At 49.1% G+C, this 14961-nt stretch overlaps 1 protein-coding gene across 21 annotated transcripts in view; it reads left to right on the top strand.

The window, feature by feature from the left end:
* Window positions 1–14961, top strand: part of TRAK1 (trafficking kinesin protein 1) — a 121896-nt gene that overhangs the window by 74202 nt on the left and 32733 nt on the right. For all 21 annotated transcript variants that reach the window (XM_047739428.1, XM_047739422.1, XM_047739443.1 and 18 more), the window contains 4 exons: window positions 2608–2684; window positions 10851–10967; window positions 13213–13313; window positions 14149–14257. In XM_047739428.1, coding sequence (XP_047595384.1) covers window positions 2634–2684; window positions 10851–10967; window positions 13213–13313; window positions 14149–14257 — 378 coding nt within the window. In that variant the 5' untranslated portion in view covers window positions 2608–2633. The remainder of the gene's footprint in view (window positions 1–2607; window positions 2685–10850; window positions 10968–13212; window positions 13314–14148; window positions 14258–14961) is intronic.

Below are 14961 nucleotides of genomic sequence, written 5' to 3'. Positions count from 1 at the left end.
CTGGGGACTTTTGGAAGGTCTCTCCCTCACTCTGCAGCCCTTACTGAACGTGAAAAGTCACAGCTGCCCTCCTATCCCTGTGTGCGTGTTAACAATATGTATCTGGTTCATGCTAGGAAAAAACTCGCTGGTCCAAGTGTATACATACTATTGGGTCAATGGTTAAAGCACATGAAAGCTTTTTGAAAATTAGCTTTAGAAAAGGAAACACGAGGCATCTTTGTGGTGGTGGATACACAACCAACACAGTAATAGGACTGTTGAGAGCGTACGAGTCCCATGTGGGGGCATGCTTGCACGATCAGACGAGTAAGAATTAAGCTGGGGAAATCCGAGTCAGCTTCGGGGACTGTGTCAGTGCCCTGGTTGTGATAATTCACAGAACATTACCATCTGTGAGAAACTGGGTAAAGGGTGTTAGGGACCTCTGTATTATTTCATACATCTGCGTGTGATTATCTACACATGATTAACTCAAAAAATTCGCCTAAAAATAGGAGTGTAATTTCTGATTAATACAATCCCAGAGGAAAAAAGGCAGCTTGGAATCCTGCTGTCTCCTGTTTGGGTGACATGGAGACCGATTCAAGTCTAGCCTGGTTTTCTTTTTCTCCACATTAGCAGAGCACTTGGTCCTCTAAGTTAAGGGCTGGGGTAGGCAGTAAGTAGGGCCCCCTGGTCACAACAGCGGGTTCCACACACAGACCTTTTGTTACCGCTGGGATCTGTTTCTTGTTAATGAGCTGGGTGTGCCGATGCTTGTCTGTGGGGCCAACAGGCTGGGGGGGCCTCCTGCATCTTTTCCTGCAGTGCTGCCGCAGAGCACAGTTGTACCCCCCCCACCTCGCTCCTGTGAAAACAAACTCCTGCGGGAGCACAGGAATCTTCTCTTAAGGATTTCTCCTGCCCTGAGTTGATGAACAATTTAGAGCAGTTTGAGCTGTCCTCCACCTCCATCAAGTTAAATTCTGGTTTAAACCAACCCTTACATGAAGCTCTCTGGTTTTTGCTAGCAGGGCAGCCCCCACTGGAGGCCAGGGAAGGAAAGCGTCCGAGGCAGCGTACTTCCTTCCAGTCCCACAGAAGTGTCTGGTGGAGGAGAGAGCTGGAGGGGGGTTTCAGATTTGGAACCAGATTTCAGATCTCCTTAAGCTAGAAAATCATTCCAACGGATCCGCTTTCTCTGAGCTCATTCACTAGGGTGATCTGTACTTGCATTTAATAAAATATTTAGAGACCTATCTCATTCCTCTTGCAACTTGCCATTAGCAATGCTGTGGAGGTTGGCTTAGTAACCCACTTGATTCCCAGCTGCCTTGCCTGGGCCGTTACTGAACGTGGGTCATTGTGAAAGTTGAACCAAGTCTTCGGCTCTTAAGGAATTATTTTGTAGAATCTTAGTTATAAGGAGTTACCGGGACTTTATTAATGGCAGAAGTGGCAACTTTCAAATAATTTTTCACTTGAGTCCTAGAGGGACTTAACGTTCATTCCTTCCTCCACAGAATAAAACCTGTGACACCCTTCTTGGTGTTTGTGGAATTGCAAATCGATTCCTTGCCATGGATTTAAAATAAAACCGCCCTGGCGATTTTTCCTCAGACTTAAGTGTTCTTTTGTGGCACGACCTTTTACTCCAACAGAAGGAGAACAAAGACCGACGCGCCCTCAGGTGGCCCGCGTAGCCTCTCATGACCACAGCCAATTAGATACGTGGTGAAATACCAGTCTACGAGCTGTGTATTGGTCCGTGGCAGGAATGGTATCAGCCTTTTTGGTGTGGATTAAAAAGAATCGACAACCCTAGTTTTCATGGTAGGGAAACTGGTTGCCTTGCCTTAGAATTTAGGCTGTTTGGAGAGGGGAGGGGAGGGGCTGCACCGTTATGAAATGATCAGCTAAGATTGTTATTTATTTATTTATTTGTTTATAAGATTTTACTTATTTATTTATTTATCTGACAGGCAGAGATCACAAGCAGGCAGAGAGGCAGGAGGGGGTGGGGGTGGGGAAGCAGGCTCCCCGCTGAGCAGAGAGACCCTGCGGGGCTCGATCCCAGGACCCTGAGATCATGACCTGAGCCGAAGGCAGAGGCTTAACCCACTGAGCCACCCAGGCGCCCCCTAAGATTGTTGTTTAATAATTATACCAGTAGCCCGTTTCTGAAGGATCCTACTCCGTCCATGCGGTTGGGTCTCTGTGGTTGGCGAGCTCTAGACCCTTGGGATGCTTTCTGATCCCTCACACACTGGTGGCTGTGCTGCTGACCCGTTTCAGTTTGCTGAGTTTACATGAAGCCAGACCCCTTTCTAATCCAGCGTCTTGTCCCCCGTGCCACCCCTATATGTGTGCATGAGCGTGGCACACATAGACACATATGCACAGTCAGAACCTTGCAGGATTGGAAGTTACCCCATCCTCTGAGCACCCCCATGGCTCTTCTCTGGAACTGGGAAATGAAATCTGGTGGTGCCGAGTGCAGTGTGGGTCGGACCTAGCCAAACCAGCAAACCTTTGTGCCCGACTTAAAGGCTGCTTTATTAGATGGGTTATTTGTTTGGCTGGTTTGTGACATCCGTAGCTCATTGCCACTTTTGTTTCTTGCAGTTTTATGTGCTGAAAGAGTTGGCCAGATGACTAAGACGTATAATGACATAGATGCTGTCACTCGGCTTCTTGAGGAGGTAAGTGCTTCTGGCGAGGCCGAGGGCTGCTTATGATTGATTGATTATAACTTACATTGATTAAAGCATACATGGTTGTTGGTCTCAGTGAAGAGTCCCCAAAATGGGGCCTTCTTGGGGTACAAAGCAGTGCCTTTGCTTTTTGAACTGATAGCTCTGTAGGTCTTTGTAGCTGTAACTTTGTACAAGGTATGTTAGGTCTTTAAAAGGAATGTATAAGTGACACAAAATAGGAATGTTTGCTAGAAGACCCAATTTAAGACTTTTAAAAACCCTGAAAGTATTTTGTAATGCTATACTTTAAGGGTATCCAAAAGCATCCAAAGAAGACATCATCATGATATCTTTGTAGTTTTTTGGAACTTACCTCAGGTTAAAGGGATATTACACAGCATAGAAATAACCAAAAATCATTGTGGGAAAGAAAAATTATGAAACTTGCTTAGAAGTGGATGAGGTTTCGGTATTTTAGGGACTCCGTTTTTCTCGGTTTCTTCTTAGCATTCTGTTGGCAGTTGAGAATCCCAGGGCTGTGCAGACCTCTACAAACAGATGAGCACCATATGTGTACCCCCATGCCTAGAACCAGCCAGAACACAGCAGGTTCTTATAGGTGTATATTGAATAAGTGCCTGTCTTTAAACGTTATCTGTCCTTAATGGCACCAGTGCTAACTTAGACCCTTGTTTCTGCTCTGGAACCAAGGTTGACTTGGGGTCATGTTACTGTTCATCAGCTCTTCCAGGAAAAGGGTAGCATGATGTGGGAGACAAAGAAATCATTGTTGTCCTTTTCAGCCACTGGTAGGACAAGGTCGAAACACAGGACTGAGCAGGAGTGGTGGAACCCAGAGTTTTGGGAGGCATCTTTGATTCCCACTTCTATGTATCTCCTCTCCTGTATTTTTCCCATCAGAACATCCAGTATTCTCATGGCTGCTCTGAGGGGTGGACTGTTTGGATTCCCCCCTGAGTTCCCCACCTGCCTAGCCATCCGCTCCCCTTCCTTCTCCTGCAGCCGGTCCTCTCTCCGCTCATGGACCCGGTTGGATGCGTATGGGCAGAAGCTGAGACTTCTCGGTCACCTGCATGTCACAGCAGTTACCAACAGGTCGGCCTCAAATAAGTGATGTTACGTTTTTGGCCGTGACACAGGGCCATTGCGAGGCATTTTGGGGCACAGGCCTTCTGGTGGTATTCCAGTTGTTGCCATTATGGTGGCTGGCGTTAGGCACTTGGGAGGCTAGCTTGGTTGGCACCAATGACGACTTCTTTTTTTTTTTTTTAAGATTTTATTTATTTGACAGAAAAAGATCACAAGTAGGCAGAGAGGCTGAGAGAGAGAGAGAGAGAGGGAGGGAGAAGCAGGCTCCCTGCTGAGCAGAGAGCCAGATGCAAGGCTCAATCCCCGGACCCTGAGATCATGATCTGAGCCAACGGCAGGGGCTTAACCCACTGAGCCACCCAGGCGCCCAGCATCAATGACTTCTGAAAATGGTTCATCACAGACCCCTTCCCACTGGTCCTTTCCCCCCAACAGTGCCATGCTGTTTGGGTACCCTGGTATTTCCAGTGTCTACTCCTCAGTCCACACTGTTAGCTGTCAGATCTTCTGAGGAGGCTCTGTCTGGACCGTTCTTTTTCTTTCTTTTTTTTTTTTTTTTTAAAGACTTTATTTATTTATTTGACAGAGAGAGATCACAAGTAGACAGAGAGGCAGGCAGAGAGAGAGAGAGAGGGAAGCAGGCTCCCTGCCGAGCAGAGAGCCCGATGAGGGACTCGATCCCAGGACCCTGAGATCATGACCTGAGCCGAAGGCAGAGGTTTAACCCACTGAGCCACCCAGGCGCCCAGCATCAATGACTTCTGAAAATGGTTCATTATAGACCCCCTTCCCACTGGTCCTTTCCCCCCAACAGTGCCATGCTTTTTGGGTACCCTGGTATTTCCAGTGTCTACTCCTCAGTCCACACTGTTAGCTGTCAGATCTTCTGAGGAGGCTCTGTCCGGACCGTTCTTTTTATTCCAAGCCCACTCCACTCCTCCAGCCCACAGAGCCTCAGGAGGGAGGTTTCTATTTCTCTCTGTAGCCGCCTGCATCCCAAGCCCGTGTGACCTCTTTGCCTGCCCCCCGCATACTTATAGACACTTAGAAGTCCTCACTGTGGCAACCAAAGCTACACACAGATCCCATTCTGAAAACCCCTCCAGCTTGTCACCAGGGACCTCCCCCATCCTTCCCTGGCCTTGAGTGTTGTGCGGCAGGGCTCATGGGGACCTTCAGAGCTGTTTGTCACCACGGCTCCAGGGGTTCTGTATCCCCGTGAGCCCTGAGCATGGCAGTCATCCTGCAATTCCCTTTGTCCTGTTCTCCTAGCCAGATTAGCTGGAAGCTTTTTCAAGGTGGGGACCATCCAGGACAGGGGTGCTGGGTGGGTGGGGAGGTCTCTTCCCTTATAACCTTGGAAATGATAGGCCCTTTGCAAGTGTCTGCTGCTGTTGTCATGCTTGTTATCAAGGGTGAATTGTTTCTGAGAACTGTGTCTTGTCAGTTCTGCGGTAGCTCTCCACCACGGGTGCCCCTGGTTTGGGTGAAGGGACCCGAATCAGAGGACAGAAGCAGCCCAGGGCCACACAGCTGCTGTGCACCCCAGGCTGGTATCTGCAGCACCTGGGACTCATGCTTTTGGCTTGAGCGTTGACTGCCCTATTCATTTTGTGGGGAGTATAGTCCATTGGCTGTCAGTGGGCCTTTTTATAAAAACACAAACAGGGTCATATTTTTTATGGGATGCTTACTCTGTGAGCGTCTGCCGCCTGCCGTGCTTGGTCCCTGCTGAGCTGGCACTGGCGGTGCGGAGCCCCGTCTCTGCTCGGACGTCTGAGGATTGATCCCAAAGGAGCCGGGCCTGCAGCCCTTCATGCAGAGCCTGGGTGTCTAGTTCCCTGTCCCCCCAGCTCATCTGCTCAGCCAGGGTCACTCCCCCGATGGCAGGCTGTCCTCTTTAAAAAAAAAAAAAAACAAAACAAAATAGAAAAAATCCAAAAAACCTGAGCTGTCAAGAAGAATATTTGTGGGGCGCTTTCTTTGGGTGGCTTTGTGCCCTCTGGGTTCTGTTTTTAGCAGCTCATTCTGGCATGGTCTGTGTGTATGTGTGTCTCATTTATAATGCCATTCTTCTCCTCGTCCTGATAAGAACCACCTCTGAGTCACTGCCTTTCTTCGGAACTAGGCGGTTCCCCGGTGAAAGGTGAACTGCGCTGGTCACCGGACCGTGGTCCTGGGCTGTGTTCTGCTTGGCTTGGCTTTGGTTCCGCTTCCTCTGATCATTTGCTTTGGTTCCCAGGCCGGCCACATGCAGGCAGGGTCAGGGGGTGGGGGGTGGGGGGAGAGAGAGAGAGAGAGAGAGAGAATGTGTGTGTGTGTGTCTGTGTACTACACACAGGATACCAAAGCGCAGCCTGTGGCGGGTGGGGAGCTTTTGTTTCTGCCTCTAAGGGGAAGAGGATTCCGCAGCAGCTCTCCTTGGCTTCCTGCCTTTGGATTTACCTTTGGGCAGAGCTTGCCTCCCACTACTCTCTCCCCCTCGTTTGGAGAGGGTTGTTCTGAGGGCCCCTTAGTCATGCTTTTGATGCTGAGATTGGTGAATGAGATGAGTCAGCCGCCATGTGTGGGAGGCTTGCTGCTCTCCATCTCCGGGGGGCTGTTGTCAGACAGCAGGGGCGCCACTGGCAGAAGGGGCTGAGCCAGGTCACTGTCTCTTTAAGCAAAACAGGGGTAGGCAGAGCGAGCAAGCCCTAGGAATGAGCTCCTCCTCCTGGCTGCATTTCCCAGCTGAACGAGGGAACCGGCTCTTTTAATAGTTAATTTCCAAAGGCCTAAATTCTTTATTTGTAATCTCTCATGCTCACTGTAGTTTAACCCAGTGGTCACTTCCTAGCTGCTTTCCTGTTTTTAGCTATAAACATTTACCATATTTTGGCTGGTTGTGTAATATATGTGAATGTTTCATTTCTGGAATCGTTCAGGAGAAACCAACCAGTCTGTCCTCTTAGTAAAGAAAAACCAGAGCTACTTCACTAAGTTTTTAGTTACTGTAACTTTTAAATGAACTATTTTTAGGTAACTTTTAAGTCATCTCCACACCCAGTGTGGGGCTCAAACCCACAGGCCTGAGAGCAAGAGTCTTATGCTCTACCACCTGAGCCAGCCAGGTACTCCCCTTAGATAACTTTTAGACACCACAGAACTTGTTTAATTTTTTCATTTCATCCATAAATAGTTTTACTATAACTTATCCTTTTTTTACCCCCTGCAGAGAGTTTTTGTTTCTGTTACTATAAAGATTCAATTTTTGGTGTAGATGGGGTGAAAGCTGCCCCACTGTGGGGCAGGGACAGTGAGGAGAGCCCCAGGTCTGAGGTTTGGGGTGTCATGGGGAGGGCGAGGGGCTTCACTGAGTGCACAGCCCATTTGTTTTTCTTCCCCTGCCCGTTGCTCTTGGGATCTCTTGGGCCTTTGTGTGCCATGGGAAGCCCTCACCATCCTTCGGGTGCTCCAGCCGGCCTTACCCAGCAGGCTTTTGTAACTGTAATTTTTGCTTGATTTGTTTGCCGTGGGGTTTGCATGCAGACTGTGGCCAAGACATGCGGAATGTCTGCGCTTGTCGGAACTTCCCACGACACATGCATGGTGGCAGCGTAGACCAGGGAGGCAGTGAAGCCTTAAGTGCTTCCTGGGTATTCAGTCTGAGAATTTGTTCTGGTAGATTCAGTGGGCTTGAGTTAGATGCGTGGAGACCATGCTTCCAAAGAGAAATTGACACTGGTATTGCCTTTTTAAGTGAGGGAGAGCCAGCTGAAACCATTTGCACAAGATGCTGGTTTTGAATCGGCCTGGAGAGTAGGTTCCCTCCCACCATTCCTCTGGGTCCTTTCCTCCACGTACCCAGTAAACACATAGGTTGAGTCTCAGAAGTGATGAAGGGCCACCGAGCAGAGGACCGTCCTTGGAAGACTCTGTGGCAAGCACAGATGAGTTCACAGAAAGGAAAATCTCAGTTCATTGGCTCGAGTCCCTGGTCCCCCTTGTGCCTTGGTAGGCTCAGATTGCGGGAATAAGGTGGAGGTATTTGTGGGCCCTGTGATGTGACACCTGGCTGGCTTCTGGGGCAACCGTGACAGCAGTGACAGGTTTCCAGACTGTGGGAAATGGAGGGGGGAGTGGCCATCATCTGTGCGAGAGAGAGTGCCAAATCGCATCTAGAGTCTTCCCAAACGGCACTTCAACCTCCATTGCTCCGCTCCTATGTCAGTGAAATTCCCGTGATAAGCAAGGGGGAAAGTGTGCTGCTCATGCACAGAATTATTCAGTGGGCATATAAAAAGTTAGAAATACAAAGTGCCTTTGTTTTCTTCATATCATACAAGTCTGAATCATAATGCTAGGAGATTTTTTCAAGGGTAGCTAACAGCCAGTCTGCCCCACACCCCCTCCCCACCTAACAGAGGAGGGAACTGGGTTCCAGGGATGTTCAGCCAGAGCCCAATCTCACCGCTGTGGAAGAGAAGTGTTCCCCCGGAGCAGGTAAACTTTTGACTAATATCCACTGTAAGAAACGCATCTCAGGTTGCGACTCAGTACTCCCATAAATGAGTATATGACAAGCGAAAGCATAAACATGAAATAATACCCTCGTTATGTGGAATGCACTTTGGTATTTCAATCTTGTGCTGTTGAATTTCATTTAAAACAAATTATCAGTTGCCATTACAAAAATGATTCCCAACCTACTCATGGTTTATAATGTATGTTTGGAAAAAGCTGACCTAGAGTGTACCTGATCCTTGTTAAATGGAAGCCATTGGCCCAAGGTCATATGGTTAGTTAGTAGCCAGTTAGAAGCTAAGGCTCCTCCCTCGCTTTTTTTTTTTAAGTTCTATTTATTTATTTGTCAGACAGAGAGAGAGAGAATGTGTGCGTGTGCGCGCGCGCACACACACACACACACACACACACACACAAGCAGAGGGAGAGGGAGAAGCAGTTACCCTGCTGAGCAAGGAGTCTGGTGGAGGATTTGATCCCAGAACCGTGGGATCATGACCTGAACTGAAGGCAGATGCTTAACTGACTGAGCCACCTAGGCATCTGCTTCCCCCGCCCAGCTTTTCTTCTCTAAACTCCACATTCCCATTCCTCTTCTTTTTACACCAGCTATATGAAATTAGCACAAGCTTCATAAATGATTTAGTTTCCCAGAGCTCCCCTCCCCTTGCTAATCCTACCCACAAGGGAGCAAGTTGAACCTAACCACAGTGGCAAACAGTTTCTCAGCACGGAGGAGTCAGCCTTCGGTGATGGCGTCTGTCCTGCTGTCTGCACTGTCAGGAAACATCTTTCCTCATATATATGTATGATATGTATATCATATCATACATATTTATGTATGACATGTATATATGTATGATATACATATATCATGTATATCATACATATATATGTATATCATACATATATATGTATATCATACATATATATATGTATATGTATGTATTTATTTAAAGATTTATCTATTTTAGAGAGAGCACAGAAGTGGGGGAAGGGCGCAGGGGGAAGGGCAAAGGGAGAGGGAGAGAATCTCAAGCAGACTCCTGCCTGAGCACAGACCCTGACACGGGGGCTTGATCTCACAGCCCTAAGATCATGACCTTACCCAAAGTCAAGATTCTGCTGCCCCACCAACTGAGCCACTCAGATGCCCCACAGCTGTACCTTTATATGCCACTAAAGATCTTCCTTGGTGTAGGTGCCTGGGTGGCTCAGTGGGTTAAGCGTCTGCCTTTGGCTCAGGTCGTGATCTCACGGTCCTGGGATCAAGCCCCACATCAGGCTCTCTGCTCAGCGGGGAACCTGCTTCCTCCTCTCTCTGCCTGCCTCTCTGCCTGCTTGTGATCTCTATCAAATAAAGATCTTCCTTGGTGTACTGTTCTGAGGCATATAAGTGGTATCATCAGCTGAAATAAAAAAACTTCTGTGTCCTTAACACAGTCTTGTTCCCTGAGGTAAGGCAAGATTTTATGCATTATCTCCATTTTGAAAGTATTTTTTTTTAAAGATTTTATTTATTTATTTGATAGAGAGACAGCAAGAGAGGGAACACAAGCAGGGGGAGTAGGAGAGGGAGAAGCAGGCTTCCTGCTGAGCAAGGAGCCCGATACGGGACTCAGTCCCAGGACCCTGGGATCATGACCTGAGCTGAAGGCAGACACTTAATGACTGAGCCACCCAGGTGCCCCTCCATTTTGAAAATATTTTTAGAAGTTTTTTAAAAGTTTGTTTTTTTAATAATCTCTACACACAACGGGAGGGCTCAAATCCCCAACCCTGAGATCAGAAGTTTCAGGCTCCTCCCACGGATCAGGTCCTGATCTCAGGGTCCCCGAATCCATCCCTGCGTCGGGCTTTATGCTCAGGGGAGAGTCTGCTTCAGATTCTCTCTTTCTCCCTCCCTTGGATCCTCCCTCTTGTGCAGGCATGCTCTCTCTCTCTCAAATAAATACATAAATAATAAAAAATCAACCTAAGTACCCTCCATTAAGTAAAAGAAACGTGCTGTTGGATTTCAGATTAACTTTGGCCATTTCTGTTTCGTATGAAGTAAAGACAAATAGCTCTGTAAATTCCACTTTCGTATGTTCTAAGGAGCCTGCCTCCCTGCATCAGCTCTTTGCTTTATTGCAAGAGCACTGTGGGATTCCTGTGCTCATTCATTCATCCAGCAGGCAGCTACAGAGTATTTCCATGTGCTGGGCCGTAAGGGTACAGTAGCCCAGCCCTCAGGTGGACAGATTGTCACATGATTTCACAGACACCCAAAGCCGCTGCAGAGAAATGTTTTTGGAAGCGCGTTTCTCTCGTAGGAACAGAGACTTGTAGTCCTTGGGTTGTCTCCCATTGCCCGAGGTCTGCATAGCTCTGACACCTTCTGTAGGCAGAGCATCCCCTTCTTTGAACAGGTATCAAGTGTGGGTATGTGGACGGCGAGTTATTAATACCTTTGTTAGTTCGAAATGTCCTGTTTTCCTCAGTTGACGATGAGCGCCCTGGGCTCCTTTGGGAAGCACAGGTGTTCTGAACATCTGTTCTCACCTTTGCCTTTCATAGAAAGAGCGGGATTTAGAACTGGCTGCTCGGATCGGCCAGTCATTGTTGAAGAAGAACAAGACACTAACGGAGAGGAACGAGCTGTTGGAGGAGCAGGTGGAGCACATCAGGGAGGAGGTGAGCTCGTGGCAAGGGCCAGGGGCCGGCAGGTTTGAGCTCAGGCTCCAGAGCTGTCTATCAGGGGCTGGCGGGTTTGCGCTCAGGCTCCAGAGCTGTCTATTCTGGGGTGGCCTCCTGCTGCTGCTTCTGTTCATGACCCTGCTTCAGACAGTGTGGACAGTGCCAGCTGGGGTAGGAACAACCTTCACCTGCTCACTAGGGCCAGAGTAGCCAGTGCCACCAGGCCTGGCTGTGCGGGGGCAGCACCTGTCCCTGTGCCCTGAGAGTCCAGGTCCTCACACAGGCTGCAAAGTACACTTAGCCTGTGAGGAGTGCACGCAGGCTAAGACGGCGGTGAGCGGGGGTTCCTGGGGGCAGGTGGGCACAGGCAGGCCATAGGGGAGCCCTGTCGCGAAGAGGCTAGCCCGTGCTGCAGAGTAGGGTAGCGACGGCACATTCTTCATTCCAATACGATTTTGTGTTTGTAAAACAAAATGAAAAAAATAGGCTATTGGAGTCACGGTAGGAACCCTATCATTTTCATGACCCAAACCTTGGATGAAGGGCATCAGTGGTCAGGGTTGGGGTGCTGAATGCTTTAGGCTTATCTTACTGGGCTGGTGTTTCGGAGGAGCAGCACTAGTTTTCTGGAAAGTTGTGGTGTGGGTAGGACAAGGGAGGCTCTGCCGAGTCGGGCAGGGTGGCTGGGACAGGCTTAGGAATTAGAGCTGGGCCCTACTTAGTTGCTTCTTCCCCATCATCCTGTTCTTTCAACTGCAGATTTTAGCTGTGAGGACTTTCACTTGACCTTCTTCTTCTCCTGGTTTTCCTTATTTTCTGTCAGAAACCTTCTAAGTGGGAGGGGATGCCCGGACTCATGTCTTTCAGATTTATTTAGACCTTGTCCTCATGGAAGCTCTTCCCACCTATTATTGCCTGGGTTTGGTAATGGTTTTAATATTGATGAAACAAACTGGCCAATATCTGAGAAAAGTTTTCACCCTGGGCAGTTTCCTCTGGAAGATGTTCGGGTAGGATATGGTCATGTTTGGAGAAGTCAAGTTGCTCCCTGCTTTCCTGGCACCTAGCATCATGGCCTGACCTCCCCTTCTCGCAGGCATTAGGGAGCAGAGGACCTGCCACCCAGGGGACCAATACATGGTCGCCCACTGTCCCTCGTGTGCTGTTCCTCCACATGACTGCCCTTGCCGGGGGTTCCCTCACATTACACAGAGAGTACCCACCTATTTGGAAGTGGAAAAGTGTCTTTTTCCTTGGAAAAGCTTTGAATTTGGAAGCTGTAATATGTTCCCCTTTGGCACATCATTAAATTGTCAATGTAGATGTTAGAACTAAAGCTTTTGTGCACATAGAATTTGCTTCTCCGTGGAAGTCATAAATACCCACTGTGTTGGGTAGGAAAGCTGGGAACAACTGTAGACCCCAAATCAAATTAGAAATAAGAAAGAATGACAACCAGATCATAATTCTCGCTTACAGCACCGGTTCCCTGCTAATCAGAAGTGAAAACTTTTATGGCACAGGTTTGTTTGCTTAAGATGTTAAGTATAAATTAGGCGACTTGCAAAAACTGTCCTAGTTATCAGTATGGCCACTTCCTGATGGCTGCCTCCTTTCTCCCTGTGTCTGAAATTGCTATCTTGTGGTCACTGAGTACAGAGCAAGGTCTGGCCAGGCTTGGCCGCGAGCCCTGTGAGAGTGCAGCAGTCACAGGGTGGAGCTCTGAGTGTCGCAAGTATGACAGCGAGGGTGGGCAAGCGGCTCGTAGCTGCCCACCCAGAGCTGGCGTTGCCAGGGGCCCAGTCCAGGGTGGCGTTGCATTTCAGCAGAAGTGAATGGCCTCTTCTTTCGCTTGGTAACACGATCTCTTTCTCTGGCCATTTGCCCAGCTGGTCATCTGACTACTTGCAAAGCCCATATGCTGTCTTGTCCCCCACCCCCAAACCTCATTCCAGAGCCTTCTAGTCTCCTCTCACCTCCTCTCTGAACCAAAGTAAAAACCATAAACTTAGGCAGAGGGTTTTCTGTCAAAACACGGTTACTGTATTCTTCTTCAGTGGGATCAAATGCAACCTCTCTTCCTTGTAAGGCCCCAAATCGATGACCTGCCTTCACTTTGGGTGAGGAATTAAACAGACATTGTCACCCAGCAGCAAGTGTCTGGACATGGCAGGGGCTCAGTGGTGCTCAGAGCTGAATGCTATCCCCCCCCCCCGACCCCGGCCCCACTGTGTCTGTGCAGGTGTCTCAGCTCCGGCATGAGCTGTCCATGAAGGATGAGCTGCTTCAGTTCTACACCAGCGCCGCGGAGGAGAGCGAGCCCGAGTCCGTGTGCTCCACCCCGTAAGTCACAGAGGGCCGTGTCTCTGGGGCCGCGGTGCAGGCAGCTGGCTGTCACCTGTGTCCTTGGCAGTCCCTTGGCAGGGTCACTTCCCCAGTGGCTCAGGTCCACTGCTCCCGGCCTTCCCCAGACCAAGCATCTCCATGTGCCTCCGACAGATTGGATGATTTCAGCAGGACGTGGAAGGAGACAGGGTTATTTGTCAATTTAGATTGATCTGGCCTGGTCACGGGTAACAGGTGGGCCCTGCAATTAGGTAGAGGATAAGATGGGTTCTGGAGCCAGAGATGCCACAGCGAGCCCCTGGGACAGAAGGTGTGGAGACTTCTCAGAGAGTCCTCAGAACCTTACATCAGGAGCATGAACTCTAGAGTCCAGTGGTCTCAGTTCAGACCTTGGCTCTGTGGTTTCCTAGCTGTGTGCTCTTGGCTAAGTTACTTAACCGCTCTGTGCCTGTTTCCTCTTTGTTAAATGGGAATCCTGATAGTACTTGGTTCAGAGGGTTATGAGCATTAATTGGCTTCATACCTGTAGAGTACTTAGGACTAGGCACACAGAATTGCAATGTAAATATGAAATAGGCTTCTAGGCATCTGGAATTGTGTGTCAGCTTCAAATAGTCGATTCTGCTGAGTAGTGAGGCCATGTGGCAGCTGCACACAGTGGCCAGAGGGTGGGGATGGGGGTCCTGAGTGCTGGTGAACCTATGTGGCAGCAGGGGGCCACCTTCACCCCTGCATGGTTCATGGTCACCCCTCCCCCCACCGGAAACGGTACTTGGCCAGGTGCAGGGAGCCAGTCTCTCTCTCTGGAGCGAAGTTGCACTTTCTCCCCCAGGTTGAAGAGGAATGAGTCATCCTCCTCCGTCCAGAATTACTTCCATCTAGATTCTCTTCAGAAGAAGCTGAAGGACCTCGAAGAGGAGAACGTCGTACTTCGATCGGAGGTCAAGTGCACTCCCTGCCCTTGTTCCCTCTGGAGGGTGGTGGCCCCCTTTGCCTTATCTGGCAGGAGGAGCTGTGCTTACAGCGCCATTCTCAAGGGTGACCATCTGTGAGAGAGCCACCTGAGCTCCACTCACTGCAGCACCCTGAGCCTGGCTGGCATGCCTCCTCTGAGCTGGGCATTGGCTTCTGGGGAGCACGTACCTGTCTGGGGGACCGAGGGCTTGGGGATTCTCCGTGCGGGTGGGCAAGAGTGGCAACCCCCTCCTCCTCCAGTTAGGGCAGGCTCCGTTGGTGGTGTCTCTTCGTGGCGTCCTCTAGCTCTGCCATGGAGATGACACTGAGGCTTGTTGCCGCAGGTCACATATGCTCTGAGGGAATATAGTACGTGAGAACTTGGAGACAGATTTCTTAGACAATTAACATAAAAAGGTAGAGCTGGGACCACATGGGGACTCATGCTTTTTTTGCTTTTTTTTTTTTTTTTTTTAAATTATTATTTATTTATTTTTTTTTTTAAATTTTTTATTTTTTCAGCATAACAGTATTCATTATTTTTGCACCACACCCAGTGCTCCATGCAATCCGTGCCCTCTACAATACCCACCACCTGGTGCCCCCAACCTCCCACCCCCTACCCCTTCAAAATTCTCAGATCGTTTTTCAGAGTCCATAGTTTCTCATGGTTCACCTCCCCTTCCAATTT

This window comes from Lutra lutra, chromosome 1 (assembly GCF_902655055.1).
Source record: "Lutra lutra chromosome 1, mLutLut1.2, whole genome shotgun sequence".
Classification (NCBI taxonomy): Eukaryota; Metazoa; Chordata; class Mammalia; order Carnivora; family Mustelidae; genus Lutra; species Lutra lutra.
This window is presented reverse-complemented; position numbering and strand designations above follow the sequence as displayed.